The sequence below is a fragment of the Haliaeetus albicilla genome, chromosome 16 (genome assembly GCF_947461875.1).
Source record: "Haliaeetus albicilla chromosome 16, bHalAlb1.1, whole genome shotgun sequence".
Lineage (NCBI taxonomy): Eukaryota > Metazoa > Chordata > Aves > Accipitriformes > Accipitridae > Haliaeetus > Haliaeetus albicilla.
The window spans coordinates 7,961,609-7,980,042 of NC_091498.1; the positions used below are offsets into that span (position 1 = coordinate 7,961,609).

The 18,434-nt window shown below is 47.9% G+C and overlaps 1 protein-coding gene across 15 annotated transcripts in view; it reads left to right on the forward strand.

Moving 5' to 3' along the window:
* SCMH1 (Scm polycomb group protein homolog 1) overlaps positions 1 to 18,434 on the forward strand; it is a 75,512-nt gene that overhangs the window by 39,216 nt on the left and 17,862 nt on the right. For 14 of the 15 annotated variants that reach the window (XM_069803408.1, XM_069803421.1, XM_069803420.1 and 11 more), the window contains 3 exons: positions 15,762 to 15,994; positions 16,561 to 16,687; positions 17,756 to 17,956. The exons of the other annotated variant lie outside the window; for it this stretch is intronic. In XM_069803408.1, the coding sequence (XP_069659509.1) occupies positions 15,762 to 15,994; positions 16,561 to 16,687; positions 17,756 to 17,956 (561 nt within the window). The remainder of the gene's footprint in view (positions 1 to 15,761; positions 15,995 to 16,560; positions 16,688 to 17,755; positions 17,957 to 18,434) is intronic. 15 annotated transcript variants of the gene reach the window in all.

Below are 18,434 nucleotides of genomic sequence, written 5' to 3' on the forward strand. Positions count from 1 at the left end.
AACCTCAGCAGGGAGGGGGGCTGAGGGAAATCCCCCATCAGCCAAGGCATGGTCATGTAGAGAGATGTGTCTGCTTCTGTTATCCGTGGGAAATTTGGGGTTTCACAACTGATCACAGGCTAGAGTAAAGTTCAGTCCTTTGTAGTCAGGGAAACACATTGGAATAGGTTCCATGAGCAGTTATTTGCCTTTCTGAAGTGGTTTGTGGGGTGGAGAGCTGTGAGCCCCTGGGGGAAGAGAAACCAACCCGGGGTCTTCTCAGGTACCTCTGCAAGGCAGCTTCCAGCTCTGAGCTCTTCACCCAAGGAGGTGATGCACTCAGGAGTCTATCTACACGAGCAAAAGGACACCAGTTGGGAAAAAGAGACTGAGCAGACAGGATCAGGGCTTTCTGCCTATATGTGCTGATTGTGGGCGCAGGAGTCTGAGATTTTCTGCAAGATCTGGGTCTTTACACAAGAAAGCTTGTAGAACTCTTATTTAAACATTAGCTTTAAATTTCAAAGAAACACATGCATTTTTCTTGTGTTTATGCTACTTTAGCAGTGATTTGCCTCAAAAATTGTGAGACTTTTACAGGCGCCCTTCTTACAGCTGAGTGCTGGTGGCTCCGTGCATGATCCCAACAGTACTGCTGCTGGAAGATGCTGTGGTAGGGACAGTCTTTTCTGGCCTCTTGAAAAGCAGCTCATTTTCCAGGTCCTGAGAAATCCAGATTTAGTCCATACCTGCACAAGAACCTTCCCCACACACACATGCATACACACACCCCTTCCACTGTAATAGCATCCCTTAAGTCTGCTCCACCATGTTTCGTACATCACTGCTGGAGGGCAGGGAAATACTGTAACCTTAAAAACAAGGATGCAGGGACACATGCAGCCAGCACCAACCTGCCCACAGTCACAAGGATAGCCATTAAAGTCTGTAACTCAGAAGGTCCCTGTGCCATTCTCCCATTTGGGCTATGCCTCTGGCTGATGCCAAGTTCCTCTGGAGTTCCCTGGTGGGTTTGTTAACACCCTTTTCCACCCTTCTGGATGCTCCGTAACAGAGAGAGGGGTGACGCCGTGCTGGGTTTGGGAGAGGGGCAGCAGTGAAAGCGTTAAGGCTGGGCGGGCAGAGCTGGAAGCAGCTCCAGCGCTGGAATTTGGAGGAGTGGAGTTGCTGCCTTAGCACGAGCCTAACTGGCGGAGAGGCCCCACACTCAGCTGGGTCAGGGAGAGCTAATGCAGAGCATGTCCTTCTGGCTGCTTTGCCAAGGCTGATGGGGAGCTGCAGTGAGGGCAGTGGAGACCCTGGTGCTCCGTGCGGTTAAACAGCAGGCACTTGCCTTGACTGCCTTCTTCGGGTCTGCTGCGAGCTGTCAGCACACTGCTCCCTCTCTCTGGGCTTGGCTGCCTTGAAAGCATTTCCCTCTGCTTGCAAAGCAAGCAAAAGTTAATAGTTTTAGATAGTTACCATGGGGATATGTTGAAGTGTAGCTCACATCCACTCCTGGCTCGCCATCTGTTGCATGCGTTACACAGCCCGCCGAAGAGACTGGAGTGTGCCGGCAGGGCCTGGGCTGCCCTTGCGTGGGTGCTGGGCCAGGAGCGATAATTCCGGGAGGTAACAGAGAGGCAGAAAATGCTGACCCTGGGTAGAAAGTTCATGAAGTTCTTCATCTCTCGCCACCATTGCTGGCATGTGATTTATTGGTTAACTGCTTGGTGTCTTCAAATGGAGAGGATAATCAGATGCTAGATTTTCTGCCCATGGGCAAAGGTAATGTGTATTTTATGGCTTTTCTTTATTTTTGATGTTGCTTGGTTTCTCTTCTCCTTCGGGGCGAGAACACAGCGGTGGGTGGAGGAGCCTCATCAGGGGTAGCTGGCAGGGTAACACTCAGGTGAGCTTCTGTGCTTTCCTGCTTGGAGGAAATGGAAAAATATTAATTACTGTCACTTCAGGACTGAGCTCGGATTTGGAGCTCATACATCAAGCTGGGTGACACTAGTTTGTGTTGGGGTGGCTGGATTTGGGACCACACAAGCAGAGTTTATGTACTGACAGAAGGTTACGCAAAGAAGTTCATCATTTTCTCTTTTATGCGTGAGTCTAATGCATGTGCAGTCATGGTACCTGGGTGTTGCTGCCTTCGTGACTGCTATCGGAAGATCCCATGAAAAAACTCTTGAGCTGTTCAGAGCACAGAGCCAAGGCACTTAGCAGTAATCCTGGCTTGGCTCAAATGTGTGTCCTGGAATACACTATGGCTTTGGAGGTCTGGGGGCTCGGACAAGAGCAGCCCAGCGCTGCAGGAGGGTGTGCTGCTCCCCCAACCCTCTTTGGATGCTGATGGTGCCCGCGGCTCAACAAACAGCAAATCTGTGGCTCAGCAGGAATGGTGGATCTGGCATTTCAGAGACTTGATATTACTATATGATGTCTTGGGGCTGGCAAGAGCCTCTGAGAAGAGGAGCTGACCTGGGAAAGGCAGAGTTTCCGCTATCCCCCAGCCTGTCCTTAATATCAGTGTCTAGGCCTTCCTCCCAACTTGACTTTTCCTCATGTGTTTTATTCTAAGATGCTTCATAACCCAGAGAGCCTGGGTTGTATTCAGGATGTTTCCTTCCCTTTTCTATCCTACTTCCTGGCCCAAAACAGGGTTTCAAAATCTCAGGGCATTACTGAGTCTTGGCAGGATGTTTCAACAGGAGCCTCACTGTTGAAACCTTCCTCTCTCCGGGTGAATAGCGCTGGGGTCGCTGCTCCATTTCTGCAAGATCTCTGACCAGTAACAATGCTTCTGCTGATGGGACATGGTACAGGGCTGTGCTTGTGTAGGCCAAAGGTCTGAGTGCTTTCAGGGTAGAATTGGACAAACTCAAGGAAGAACAGCTGTCGGGGCTTTTATTTCTGGGGGTCTAAAAGTGTCTGAGTCAGGATGTCCTGAGCTGCTGATTACAAGAAGGGCTGGTGTTTCTGCCTAACCATCTTTTGCTGCCAGGTTTGGAAGCAGAGTTAAATAAGCTTAAAGTATGCCCAGTGTAACAGTTTGTATAACTTTAGGAGAGCCACAGGGAGAGCACAGTTTCCCATCTAGATGAAGTGTTTTAAACACTTAAGAACCTTCGCATCAAGGATTTAGGGCTCCACACCTTGTTTCAGCCTGTCACCAGCACACATATGCCAGCCGTTGGTGACAGGAGCTTGGTCCCTTGGAGGGATGCTGCTTCTGATGCAGGTAAGTGCCAGAGCAACCAAAATGATCAACCAGACTCTTCTCACAAAGGTCTGTAAAGGCTGTGCACAGTTAATGGGATGGTTGTGATCAGAGCAGTGTATGCACATATGGGAGAAATGGACCCATTTGGGTGGGATTTTTCGCAGTGATTCTATGGGAGCAAGAACATTACATCCTCTTCTTGTGACCTACTGGGTACTTTCTTTATTTTCTTGTTTTCTCCCCAGTTTTTGGAGAGGGGAAGTAAATGCTGTTGAGCCCAGCTCTGACCCTGGCTTTGGCGAACAGTTGTATGTTGCCACGGCGTGCATTTTTATTGAATCTAGGAACTTTGTACTGAATATACAGCCCCACTTGTTATAAAGTTCGGACCTTTTGTGGCTTGTCATGGTTCTCCTCTTGATCTTCGGTGTTTTTATAGCTTCCGAACAGCTTTAAAAAAAGAACAAAAGGTGGAATAAACTGCACCCACCTAGCAGTCTCCTTGTTCTTTCTGCACTGATATGTTGAAGGTGTTCTGCTAATATTTAACCAGGAAGCCAAAGCTAAAAAAAGAGCTTCAGAGAAGATCAGAACAAGCAGAAACCCCAGGAACGGTCCTGAATAGCCTGAATATGGCAAGAGTACAGAACCATTCTCAACATGGGGTTTTGGAAACCCACTGGTAATTAACTCCCAGGGGCAGAAAATGTGATCAGTCAGTAGATAGACTGTGGTGGCCACTCACGCCACATATTCTTATGGAATGTATGTCCTTGAGCTAGCTGGATATAAATAGCAGTATAGCCATGCCGTTGCAAACTTCCCACAGGCTGTAAATCTGTGAAGAAACTACTGACCTCTGTCCTGCTGCAGGTGTAGTTCAGGTTGGCTTGGGCATGCTTGCACAAGCTGAAGTCTTACCCAGTCTGCAGGTTGCTTGCTTCCTAAGACCATGGCTCTGGGATTTTCTTGAGGACTGCTATGTGGACCGGACATGTGTCAGTCATCCCTGGTGCTTTTGGCAGCCCTCTTCGAGTACACACTCTGCTGATGGCCTCTCCTGAAGCACTAAGCCTGGAAGAGCTGCAGTACGATGGTTTTCCTGAGGTGTGGAAACAAGTTTATTTACATTGTCGGTGTCTGTGTCAGGACCAAAAGTGCCAGTTCTGCTCATGTACCATCTACTGAACAACTCCGGGGCCTCATAGGTGGGCTCTTGCAGTTGCTGCTGGAGTACTCACCATGTGTCCATGGGCACTGTCATGCAGGAGACAATATCAGCCTGGCTTTGGGGTAATCAGATTAAGCTTGAGTATTGAAGTTCAGATTTTTACTTGATTTTGTTCTGACTTTGCCAATAAATATTGGCATTGCCATTTCTCTTGGTGCTCCCTGATTGCCGCTGTATGTGTTCTTTCACCTGCTAGTGTATCTCTTCAGTCAGGGGTTTGAGTTTCAACTCTGCTGATGCATTTCTCATGCTGGAGCTGCCCAGCTCAGTTCTAATCTCCTTTCTGTAGTTCAGAATTTCTGTTTTAATTCAATAGCTGCTTCACAGCTGATTAAAACAACATATTGTTACAACAGCTTTATTTTTGCAGTGGACTGGAGAAGATGAGGCTAATAAGGGGATCACAAGCAAGAACACAGGTTGTATTGCAGCCAGTTTATTTGGAATAAGAGGTAGAGGAATGGGGACAGGAGGAAAACTGGTGGTTTGGGATGTGAAGAGGGTGATTATAGACAAATTTGGCATTCGCTTGTCCTCTGCATTTGAACCATATGCCCCTGTAGGTTCATTGCAGCTCTTTGTTGTCCGACCTGGTAGCTGCGCTTCAGACAGGCTGGGGGAGCTGGTAGCACCCGTTCTCTTGGCTGCACCTGCAAAGGAATATCTAACTGTCCTTGCAGAACTGGACCCAGAGTTAAGTTGTCTGATCACTGAAGAAATAAAAAATGGTGCTGGCACAAAGAGTGCAAGCCAAGGCCACCACCTTCGTAAAAATGGGCTGCAAAGATTGCTGGACACTGGCTCATACAAGCAAGTATTTCTCTAAGGGTGATGAGGATACTGTGCATAGAATAAATAATAGCGCTGTTGCAGTATGGGCTGTAATTCTGCTGAGGGCTTCCTGTGCAATCCAGATCTTCACACTAAATCCCTGGAACCAGCCCCACCATCCAAAGCTGCCATTTTTCTCTACAGTGTAAATGCCTATGCCAGGTCCATTCCCAGCATGATCTTTCTGCTCCTTTGCTTTGCCTTCTGGGAGCTGGAAGAGAGGATGGCAGGGAAAAGAGGGGCTGAAGAAGCAGGAATGTGAGATGTTTATGGCTGGTTGTGCAGATGTTCTACAGCAAAGGTGCTGAGAGATGAGGGGCTTGTGAGCTGCTATTCGGGGAGAAGCTTGCTTGACTGCTCCAGTGGTGGCAGGCATGATGCCATTTTCCCTTACCCAAATGCTAGCCTTTGCAGTATTTTATAAAAAAGATGCATAACTCAGTTTACCCATTCATTTTTTAATGCTATTCAGTGGATAGAAAGCAGTTAATTTCTTTCCTGTATGGGGGAGAAATTAAGACCTCGGTTTGGAGACTAAGTAAATCTGTGTGCTCAGCACTAAACTGAAAATGACTTTTGCTGAGGACAACGATTTGGGCATCCTTGCTCTCCACAGCACTGTCACTGTCTTTGTCTCTGATCATGAGCCAGTCACTTATCTCTGTTTATTTTGCCATCAGCAAAATGGGGACTGTGCTGACCCCCAGGGCATTTTGATGAATAAGTCTATTGTGTTGCACATCCATAACACTTGTTGTGGTGGGTCTCAGAGCACTTTCCCCCTGCATTGGGGAATATCTGCACACGTATGTTTATACTCTAAAAAGCGTCAATAACTGCTAAGTAATAATAAGAGTTACTGTCTCTGAAATGATCTTGGAAACCAGTTAAAAACATTAAAAGATATTTTACATTGTATGCTAAGCAGAAGAGCCAAAGCAGTGTGAAGGAACTCTTAAAAATGCTCAATCTGATCAAAGAGTTTTCTTAATAGGATCAGTGAAGGGCAGACTCGGAGTGGCTCTCGGCATGCAGCGGGGCAAGGCAGAGCTTAGCCCTGGCTGAAGATATCCCCGGAAAGGCTGGAACTCTGTGAAAACGAGAATCCAGGGATCGGCTGCAGGTTTGGGGGCTTTTTGCTTGATTTTTAACTAGTGTAATGAGGCTTTCTTTTCAGTTGGTTTCTACCGTGACGTCCAATGTCCTGATCTCTCATTTTTCCAAAGTGGAATCTTTTCCCCTGGCTCTTTCTGGCCACTGCTGTGCTTTGAGCTGATATTCTTGTTCAGTGAACATTACAGCCCAAGTTCTCCCTCCTGAAGGAGCACCAGGCAGCTCAGAACCCATCATTTTGCATCTGAAGGTAGGATTCTTTTTCTCCACGCTCATTGCTTTATATTTATCGGCGTGATGGTCACCTGCTGTTTTCTTGCCCTGAAACTCAGTCTCCTAGCTTCAGTCTGGAACTGCTCATGGGCTGCCATCATCCTGTCTGCCCTGGGAAGAGTGGATCGTTAGAAAACTGAGCTTATCCCCTCCCCAAGTCACTCATGAAGACGCTGAGCAGTGCAGATCCCTGTGTCCTCCACATAGATCTCTCTCCTCCACAAGAATGACTGTTTACCCCTACCTTTTCTAACCCTTGATTTATCCTTATAGAAGCCTTTCCTCTTACCCCATGGCTCTTTAGTTTTTATAAAAGCCTTTGGTGAGGTTCTCGGAGACTTTGTGGAAAGGCAGGTAGGCTGTGTCATGTCCGTCCACGTGGTCACTGATGAGTCCAGACCCTTCCAGGTTCACAAGACTGGGTTTCTGTTATAGAAACTGTATTGGCACTGCCCAGATAGGTCAGATTCCTCTTTGGGGCCGTGTTAATGGATACAGCCTCAGTTTTGTTTTGGAAAATGTTTTAGCCAGATGCACTTTGTGCTTGGGTAAAATTAGCTACTTGGATTTAGCAAATTGACTGGGTGAATGGGGCAGACGGACATGTGCAGAAGGGCAGCCTTGGTGATGGAGAGGTCTCTTTGGGTTGTGAGTTCTGTTGTTTGATCCATGTAAGCAGACCCTGCAGGTCCAGAATAGGGTTTTTCTCGTCTTCAGCTGCAGTAGCACGGACTGCAGTCTTCAGTTGTTCTTTTTCACGTATCTGTATGTGGTTATAATTAGAGGTAGGACACTTGGGACGTTTTGCAATGCTGTTATTGGTCTGGCACTTCAGGCAAGTCACTAAACCTCTGGCTGTCAGTGGGCTGCCCAGCATCTCTGAGATGTGTTGCAAGGTGCAGTGAATGCCTCGGAAGGTTTTTAAGATCCCTGGCTGCACTGCCTTCGGAAAGCGCTGAATGTAATTACCAATATGGTTTAGGGCACACAGGAATGCTGCCTTGAGAGCTGTAAATGTAAGACTTGTGCAAAAAGCAAATAGCAGTTGCTGGTATCACTGTGACTCTTGAGACTTATTTTTGTAAATAAAACAACCATAAAAATGCTACAGCTTGTGCCAGTGGGATGTACAGTGGCATCTGCAGTGCACAGAGCTCATCCAAGCACATGCAAACAATTAAAATAAAAAAATTGCTGCTGCAGACCGTGCAGATTTCTAAGCCTTTAAGAAATGAGACGCTCATGGTGAATATTCAGAGCCTTTCCCAGGTTCAACAAATGCATGAGGCATTGCTTTAGTTTTAAGTAACCTCTCTTCCTCATGTGCCTATGGATGTCCAGCCCAAAACCGGACATTAAAATGCAACACGATCGTCAGGATAGGCAGGATGAGACAGTTTTAGGGACTGTGGGTTTGCATTTTTGTGCGTGCTGCTGTGTAACCACTGGCCAGTGAGGTGTGGGAGGGGATTGGTGAATAAAACACCTCATGGCTTCCAGCAAAGGCAACAGCAAGTTTCAGTAGTTGAAAGCTGAAACTAGACAAATCTTTTGTAAAAAGAAGATGCATCTTTGGGAGTTAAGATAACTGATCGTGAGAACATCTAGAACATGCTGAATCATACAGCGCTTGGGTCCTCTTGCTGTATTGCTGTATTAGATGTATCCTCTGGTCTCTCAGCCTTAGCTCAAGTAGATGTTTTAGGCTGGAGAGCAGGAATCCCTGCAGGAAATACTGAATTATCAGAATAATTGCATTCTGACTTTCAAATTCCGGGATTTGAAGGATTGTCCTTAATCCCCATCTTTGCAAGGAGCCTGTGTCTCCCACCCATGCTCTGATCTTTTCTCCTGTGTTCTGTCTGCCTAGCCTGCTGAGAGCTCAGGTCGTACCAAGTCTTGAGCCTTCCCAGAGCCCACATTTATGTCCCAGTCATGCTCATAGTGGCCAGCAATGATGGTCTCTGCTTTGGGAAGTATCACAGAGGTTTGAAGCTTTCACATCTTACTGTCAGACGGGCACTGAGCTCTGTTTTGTGTCCAGCTCCAGCCTTCAAGATGTCTAGGTTTGAACTGCTGCATCCAGGGAAGGATTTAGCCAGATCTCAACAAGATTTCTGTTCTCTGGCAAATGTGCTTATCTTACATGTGTCTCTAATCTACCTCTTTGAGTCTTGCTTCTGACCGTGAACTGCTGAAGATGGGACAAGGGGCAGCTGGAGTACCAAAGAACCACTGGACAGGTGGCCTACAGGACATTCTTCATAGATGCTTTAAAATGGGTATGAACGGTGTGTTCAGTCTTCCCAGAAACCACCCCCTGTGTTTCAGTCACTGTAATGGTCATTACTGATATCTCTAGAGAGAAGGGGTGTGAGCTACAGCTGCATCTGAGAGTACAGTAGCCCTTAGCAGGTAAAATGGAGATTTCGGGTTTTGTGGTCCAGCAGCTGTTAGTAAATGCAGACTGTTAAATAGCTGGTGTATTGGAGAGAAAGGTAGGAAACTGTTCTCCATCTTCAACTCTTCTATTCCTTATTTTCCTACATGTTTTGGCTTTGTTATTCTTATGCCAAGGACATAATTTTGTCGTCTTCAAGCTGTGACAAGCCTGAGATAAGCTGATGAGCGACAAATGCTGCTTTCTAGTATTGGCTAACCCTCAAAGTGTGGACAGCAACTTTAGAGAGTCTTCTGTAAATAATAGTTTGAGTCACAGTGTGGTGGGTAGCTGCAGGTGCTGCTGGTGCCGTGTATCAACTGGCAAGGGATATTTTGGCATTAGGAAATAGACCCTAAAGTCTTGAATTCTCTGTCAGGTCTCTTTGTTTCTGCAGGAAGCTCAGAACTCTTGTTTAAAATAATCCTTCAGTGATTAATAGCCCAGTCAGTGGTGCCTGTCTTTTCTTTGGCTTTGAGTTCAGCAATGTTTGATACTGCCTCCTTAGGGTGATGTTTCTCACTGCAGCCAAACTAATCCGATGCCAGACAGCCCAACAAGGAGCTGGCCCATTCCTCCATATCCACCCTCATGCTGGATGCCTGTATGACCCAAAACAAGACAGTTCAGCCAGCAGAAAACCTTCATTCATTTCATTTTCTGTTCCATTAATGAGCTGAAATGATTAACCATGAGTTCGGATTACAGAATAATTCAGGTTGGAAGGGATCTCTGGAGGTTGCATGGCCCAGCGCCTTGCCTAAAGCAAGGCCAGCTTTGGAGTTGCGTTAGATTCCTCAGAGCTCATGGGAGCACCAAAGCTGTGGGGCAGAGAGACATTGCTTTTCTCAGCTACAGCAAATTGTTGATTCTTTCAAGTAAGAGGGCCTCACTTGGTTTTCTGAAAATTTGGCACCTCTCGGTGGCTCACCATGGGGTGAAGACAGTGGTACAAGGAAGAAAAAGGTGGGGATGTCCCTGGCAGATGCTCACTGTTGGGCTGGCACCATCACCAGCTGAATAAGGTGCAGTAAACTGAAGCTTTTGGCAGTCAAAGGATATGTGGGCAATGGTTTGCAGCTGCGAGATGAGCCTGCCTGCTGGGCACAGCTGTTACCACTGCTGGAGCTCAGTGGGTGCAAGCAGGGCTGAGCGCTCTGCACTGCTCCTTGCTGCAGCAATCCCGTGCTGCTTAACCATGTCCTTGTAACATCAGGGGCTGAAATCCTGAAGGAAAATTAACAGGCAGCTAGCAAAAACTTTAGGCTTCTTTAGGAAGCATCTAGTCACTGGAAGTGGTTATGAATGCCTTGGTGACAAGACAGCAGTGTGGCCAGCCGTACCTCTGTGGTTTTGGGGCTGTGCTGTTGCTGTGGAGGTGCAGCCGGTGGGACGACTCTGCTCTGAAGTGGTTTGTGTCTCCTCATCACGCCGATTGTGTGCAGCTCAGTGCATCTGACAGGGGCAAGAGAAATGAATTAGGTCTGGCTGGTGTTTTCTCAGATCCTGCTTAAAATCGAACAAAAAGCCAGGCAAGTCTGCTGAATGGTGTTAGATCGTGGGATTGTAAGACCTCGTTTCATTAAATCACTCTAGGTCAGGAAAAGATCTATGCATTGTATCAGTCTCATTGAAGCAGCTACAGGAAGAAATATTAGTGCATATTCAGCAATGTATTCAGCAATACTATTAGGCACAAAGTAACAATCTATGTCATTTTCTGTGTATTTATGCCCTGGGCTGGCTGCACATTTAGATGTAACTTAGCCTGTTTCTTTGAACAGTCTGCGGAGGTGTAGCAGCTCCTCCATCCCTGCGGGAGCTGTGGCAGGGACGTGCTGCCAGGGGCTACAGGCACAGTGGAAATTCCTCTGGTGTGGCTGAATGAAATGAGGTTTCCTATTGTGTGGTCTGTCTGCACCAAGTTACAAGCTTTCACTGCTCTAAAACCAAAACTGATTCCTTAAGCTTGGCAAATTAGTGTTACCTTTACAGCTGAAGTGGACAATAGATCTTCCTAGCATTTATTGCACCAAAAGATGAAACCATTTTTTATTATAAAATTATACAGTGAAACTTGCACACTAGGAGTTCACCTGACATCAGTCCCTTTTTCCCTGGCACTGGGATTTCTCTATGACATGGTTCCAGCCTGGGAGCCAAGAGTGCAGTTCAGCTGCTCTGCCTGCTGCATCCCAACTTCCAAATGCACCATTTCTGTGGGTTTTTCACTAGTAAAACTGAGATTGTGTGTTTGGTTCACAGCTTGTCTGTAGAATCCTCAATTTCTCTTCCAGGTTAGAGAAACCTTATTGCAGCACAGCTTGGTTTAGACACTTAAGCATTGGTGCAGATTGCAAACAGAATGCCCCCTACATTGGTTTACACATTCCTTTGATGAGTGTCTTTGAAGTACAGAGCATTTTACCTGTGTTTATCCTTGTTCTATCAACTTGTGGGATTCTAGTAAATCCTTTAATACAAATATTTCTCCACTGAGATCAGCCATGCACACGTAAGGCAGGAGGTACAGCAATTCAGTGATCAGTGCCTGTCCTATCTGTGCCATTCCTCTCTGCTAGCACTGCTCACTTCCAGATGTCACCTGTAGCAGGTGACACTGTCCTCAGAAACCATCAACAGTAAGAAGCATTTGAGCTATCATATTCCTTTTCTTGCCAGCAAAGTAGCCTTGCTGTTAATATTAACATCTCAAACAAGGACTAGTAAAACCCTACTTCTACCGCGATTCTCTGTATCTGCCTGACACAAAAGACATTACTTGGGAAGTTAGATAGATGCCTGAATGACAGTGTACTTCTCCCCAGCATCTGAAACAGAATGTTAATGCACAAAAGCAAGGAAATAAAATTAAAACTAAACAAAAAAATTGAGGGCACCAGAAATCTTACCCTGCCTACGTGACAAAACAGAATGGGGCCAGTTCCTGGATGCACCATGCACTGTGTTATTTGTGCCAGTGCAAAGTGAGGTTAGGGTGGGTGTAAACCACCTGAAGACAACTGCAGGACATTCTGCACTTCCCTTTTTGTGCAGGTTACTCGCAGCAGCACCCAGGAGCTCAGTGCAATAGGGCAGAGACAGAGTTCATCATCTCACAGCATCGAGTGGAGGCGTACGCAAGATTTGCCAGTGGCAGCAGTCGTTGCCGGCAGCAGGAGGAGTACCGCCTGGTGTTCCTGGCCCATCTCTGTGGTACTTGCTGACCTCTGCATCCTAAATGCGCCCTGGCTAGGCAGCCTTGCTGTGACACTGAGCTGGCAGCTGGGGGTCAGCTCTGTCTGCCCTCCTGCCCCCTACATGGCCATCTTTGGCACTGCCACGAGACAGAGATGCCCGCAAGGCTGGAGGCTGGGAGTCCTGGTGGCTGCTTAGACCTGAAGGAGTGCCTGGCTGGTGCATCCGCCCATGTGAAGTCGTCTAGTCCTGCTGTGAGATAACACCAGTCCTGGTTTCAAGCTGCCTGAATGAACTATTTGCTCAGATTTTCTTGGACCTGACAGCCAGGTTCATTCATGCCCAGTCTCCCTGTGGAGAGCACAGGGTAGCCCAGAGTTAAAGCTAGTGAATGGATCCTTCACCTCCAGTGGCTTGTTCACTTAAGACCAAAATGAGCTGCCACTGATGGGACCTTATACACATCTTCTCATACCAGCCATGCCAGGTGATGAGGCCCAGTAGCCATGGGTTGACCAGTTGTTCTCAAGGTACCCAGCCCCCTGAGCTGGAAAACAGGGACGGGGAGCAGAATGAAGCCCCCATAATCCAAGGGGAATTGGTTAGTGACCTGCTACACCGCTTAGACACACACACAGGTCTCTGGGGCTGGATGGCATCCACCCAAGGGTACTGAGGGAGCTGGCAGAAGAGCTCACTGATCCACTCTCCATCATTTATCAGCAGTCCTGACTAACCAGGGAGGTCCCGGTTGACTGGAGGTTAGCAAATGTGACACCCATCTGCAAGAAGGGCTGGAAGGAGGATCCGGGGAGCTGCAGGCCTGTCAGCCTGACCTCGGTGCTGGGGAAGGCTATGGAGCAGATCATCCTGAGTGCCATCGCATGGCACGTACAGGACAACCCGGTGATCAGACCCAGTCAGCATGGGTTTGTGAAAGGCAGGTCCTGCTTGACCAACCTGATGTCCTTCTATGACAAGGCGATCTGCTTAGTGGATGAGGGGAAGGCTGTGGATGTTGTCTACCTAGGCAACAGCTTTAGTAAAGCCTTTGACACCGTTTCCCACAGCATTCTCCTGAAGAAACTGGCTGCTCATGGCTTGGATGGGCGTACTCTTCACTGGGTAAAAAACAGGCTGGATGGGCAGGCCCAAAGAGTGGTGGAGAATGGAGTTAAATCCAGTTGGTGGCCAGCCACAAGTGGTGTTCCCCAAGGCTCAGTATTGGGGCCAGTTCCGTTTAATATCTTTATCAATGATCTGGACGAGGGAATCGAGTGCACCCTCAGTAAGTTTGCAGATGACACCAAGCTGGGCAGGAGTGTTGATCTGCTGGAGGATAGGAAAGGTCTACAGAGGGATCTGGAGAGGGTGGATCGATGGGCCCAGGCCAGTTGTATGAGGTTCAACAAGGCTCAGTGCCGGGTCCTGCACTTGGGTCACAACAACCCCATGCAACACTACAGGCTTGGGGAGAGTGGCTGGAAGGCTGCCCAGCAGAAAAGGACCTGGGGGTGTTGGTCAACAGCTGGCTGAATATCAGCCAGCAGTGTGCCCAGGTGGCCAAGAAGGCCAATAGCATCTTGGCTTCTATCAGAAATAGTGTGGCCAGCAGGACTAGGGAAGTGATCCTCCCCCTGTACTCGGCACTGGTGAGGCTGCACCTTGAATACTGTGTTCAGTTTTGGCCCCCTCACTACAAGACAGACGTTGAGGTGCTGGAGTGTGTCCAGAGAAGGGCAACGAAGCTGGTGAAGGGTCTAGTGCACAAGTCTTATGAGGAGCAGCTGAGGGAGCTGGGGTTGTTTAGCCTGGAGAAAAGGAGGCTGAGGGGAGACTTTATCGCTCTCTACAGCTACCTGAAAGGAGGTTGTAGTGAGGTGGGTGTTGGTCTCTTTTCCGAAGTAACAAGCAATAGGACAAGAGGAAATGGACTCAAGTTGCAGCAGGGGAGGTTTAGATTGGACATTAGGAAAAATTCCTTCACCGAAAGGGCTGTCAAGCACTGGAACAGGCTGCCCAGGGAAGTGGTTGAGTCACCATCCCTGGAGGTATTTCAAAGATGTGTAGATGTGGTGCTTAGGGACGTGGTTTAGTGGGGGACTTGGGAATGCTAGTTTATGGTTGGACTCGATGATCTTAAAGGTCTTTTCCAACCTGAACAATTTTATGATTCTATGCCGTTTGCTTGGTCTGTGCTTTGGTTAGCAGTGAAGTAGTTAACAGCCATCGGCTCACTGCCCCATCCCTGGAGTATCTCCTGACTCTGGGCTTGCTGCTGTCACCTCGCAGCCCACTGATCTTCTCCAGACCCCTAGAAAGTTGGACCTGGCTTAGTTCGCTGCTTCTGAGCTGTCGGAAGGAAACGGTGTCTTTGTGCCAAGGGAATGAGTCCTTGCTCGCAGTAACTGCTCATAAAATGCTCATTAGAAAAACCTTAAAAATCTCTTTATATACCCACAGTTTTGCCACTGTTAGGGCTGCGTGCCATCCTGGTATCAATCTTTTATTGTATTCTGTTTCCTTGGCCAAGATTTTCTCCTTAGCTATAAAGCCCCTCAATTCAAAAGTGGGTTTTTTTTCGAATTCAGAGCCCCCATGTTGAATACAGAGTGAGGTTTCCAGGTCTGAGAAACAAGACATCCTAAAGGTCACTGCATTTTTCAAAATCTAGGAGGGTTTTGTTTTGTTTCTTTTTAGCAGAAGTTTAAATCTAAAGGAAATGCTGGTCTGCTGAGCTGGGCCAGCTCATCTTTAGCCTTTAGCAGGACTTGGGAAAGATGAATGACCAAATTCAGGGGATTCGTGGGCAAATAACACCAGAAACCTGCTTTTGTTATGGAAAGCATGAGAAGATAAGAAGGAATGGACTGTGTGCTGGCACTTTGCTTACCTCTGGCAGTATGTGATAGGAGCAGGTCAGCTGATCCAACTGAGATGAGCTTTTACTCAGGGCCAGGAGCAATAGTCCTTGCAGGCATCGAGGATGGAGCTGGTACATTCCACTGCAGTTCACTGGTAATTTAGGGACAGAGCAAATTTGACTTCTGCCTTGAAAGAGGGGATTTCCAGCACAGCACTGGCTCTGTGACAATCAGGCAGGTCTTGACTGATCCTTCCCCTAGGAATGCTTTTGAGTGCATTTTACGTGATTGCTGGCAGGTCACCACTCGCAGAAGGAAGAGGTGTAGGTGCCATTTATTTTCAGGAAGGAAGGTATGGCTGAAAGTGTGATCCTTCTGGAGTTCAGCCCATCCAGGCTAAGCCACAGTGTCCCACAGCTCCAGTGCTGAACCAAGGATCAGTGCGTTTGGTTTTTATTCTGGCATGGAGAGCAGTAGCCTCCATTCAGGGGGCTCTGAATACTTCAGTTTTTCCATGTGACACTGTATGAAGATGGAGGCTGGTCTTGTTTTGATTCTCGCCTGATTTAATTATATTTGCTTTTTCTCTTTTTATTTCAGTTGTGATTCCAAAGAGCCCTTTACCTGCCTCCGAAGTAAACTCGGAGAAACCTAGCATGCACAGTAGCACAAAGACTGTTTTGGGGCATCAACAAGGGCAAAGGCGTCGCAAAACAGGGAAGAAGCGTGGTCGAACGACCAAAGCGCTAATCCATCACCCCATGCCTACACCCTCCAAGTCAGTGGAGCCTTTGAAATTCCCCAGAAAGAGAGGCCCCAAGCCTGGCAGTAAGGTAAAAGCTGATGCTGATGCAGGCGGGTGAAAAGCAGGTGCTGCAAGTTCTGCCATGGGATGGTGCATGCGTGTGTTGTGCACGTTTGTCTCAACCTCTGGCTGTATGACTGCAGCAAGTAGGAGACAGAAGGGGTTTGTGGGCTGGGAATATCCCTCAGAGTCCAGCCCCAGAGCTGTAGAGAATGTCTGTGTCCTAAAGATCATTTCCATCAAGAAACTGTGTCTTTGGAGCTGCAAAGCTTCATTAGCTGTGAAGTAGCATGGCAGATGCTGTGATCATGACAGGATGGCCAAACGGTGGAATAAGCTCTTTCGTCCATCGTGTGTAGCTAGTCTAAGTCAAGCAGAAGTGGCAGATCTCAGGCTTGTTATTTTTTCAGGATTGTGGTTCATAAAATACACACATATTGATTACTAGGTTCTTGAGACTCCCCGTCATCACCATCAGAAGTGTGTCATGTTCCACAGTGCCTTGTCTGTTGGATGCAGAGGAGAGAGTGTAGTGAACATGGGTCGTAAAGGAGAGCAGGGATAAAAGGAGAAATATCTCCTCTTTTTCTGCAGAGGAAACCTAGGACATTGCTGAACCCAGCACCCACCTCTCCAACAACCAGTACCCCAGAACCAGACACAAGCACTGTGCCCCAGGATGCTGCTACAATCCCCAGCTCTGCCATGCAGGCTCCCACAGGTAAGGGTCTCAAACCACATTCTTGACAAGATTGCACAGTTAGGAGGTGCATCAGTTAGAAAGTGACACACCAAGATACTCCCATTTCTTCCTAAACCTGTAAACCAGCAAACGTTACAATTCCAGAAAGGCTGGCCTAATAGAGAGTGTGTTGGGAGGAAAAGAGAGGCACACGAGTTCAGGACAGCTGTTCATTTATCTCTCTGTCCATTTTGGAAATAATGAAGTCATAGGAAGATTGCGAGTCCATCTGTTCAGTGCAGGGACCCCTTTCCCTGAGTTACCACGTGCATGCTAGTGACTCCACAGCTCTTGAAGGGCATTTCTCGTGGCCCATCATGCCCAGAGGCAGTACGGTGTGCAGCACCTCTCATGAGTCCAGAGTGCGAGCTCTCCCAAACCATGCCAGGCACAGCTGCTGAAGCTACAGCAAGATGCAGAACAACTGCTGAATGACAGTGGCAATGATCTGTTCAGCTTCAGCCAGGATATCAAGGCAAACAGGGACAAGAGGGAGCAAGGGAAGTAGTAGGAGCAGCAGTGCAGACTATATGCTCTGCTACAGCTGCGAGATGTAGCTGAAGATGAATCTGGGCAGGAAAGTCTAATGCAAAACTGCTTTTTATATGTTCAAGTCAAGCACTGGATATGGTCTGAGCCCTCTGTTTCCCCAGAACATAATTGGCCTGTTTTCAGAGGAACCTAAAGAACTCAGTTTCCCTAAAAAGTGGAGGCTGTGTGCCTTCATCTCCTTTGAACATCGTGGCCACCTTACCTGGCAGGCATGGGAACCACTTTGCAGCCTGCCTTTGGGAGCCTGAGTGCTGGGGAAAGCATAGGAGAAACAGCAGCAGCTTGGAAGGTCAGTGTGAGGCAGGAAGGTTTTGGAGGTGATTCCCCTCTATAAGTGGCTCTGCTGTTAGGATGCAGACAGGCAGTCATGGTGGATTCCCCTTCGTGAGTGACTTGACAGTCTTAAAATCTCAGCATCTCTCAGGTTGGCTTTTAGGCATCTGTTTCTTGCTTTCTTGAGTGGGTTAATGGCAAACACATTTCTCATCTTGGCAGTTTGCATTTACTTGAACAAGAATGGCAGCACTGGGCCCCACCTAGACAAGAAGAAGGTTCAGCAGCTGCCGGACCATTTTGGACCAGCTCGAGCTTCTGTTGTCCTGCAGCAAGCAGTACAGGCCTGCATTGATTGCGCTTATCATCAGAAAACAGTCTTCTCCTTCTTAAAACAAGGCCACGGGGGAGAGGTCATCTCAGGTGAGAACTGGCCCGCAGCACTTTGCCTTCAGAGATGTCATTGCAAGAATTCGCTCGTTGGAAGATGTCTCTCCTGAAGCTTGGTGCAGTCATGGGCCAGGGGCAGACAGAAGATTTCTGTCTTCTCTTTCTTGCCAAACATCTGTGTCAGTGAAGCAACAGCTAGCAGCTGATTCAGAGCAGAGCAGTTAGTGTGGCCTCCAGACACAGCTGCTGGAGAAGGCAGCATGCAGCCCTGGTATCAGCCTGGGCAGCGTTATGCTTCACCTGTCATCCCCCAGCACTGCCCGAGCCCCCAGGAGGAGGCAGATCGGGTGGGATTTTCTGAACTCCTGACGGCAAGACAAGAAACACCCCGGTTTTTAATTTTGCTTTTAAGTCTGTGTTTACCCGGATGCTGGGAGTGCAGGCCCCTCCTTGAATGCCTTTCCATTCCCTCAAACGCAGCTTCTCAGGCGCTGCAGCCCCATACCTGATG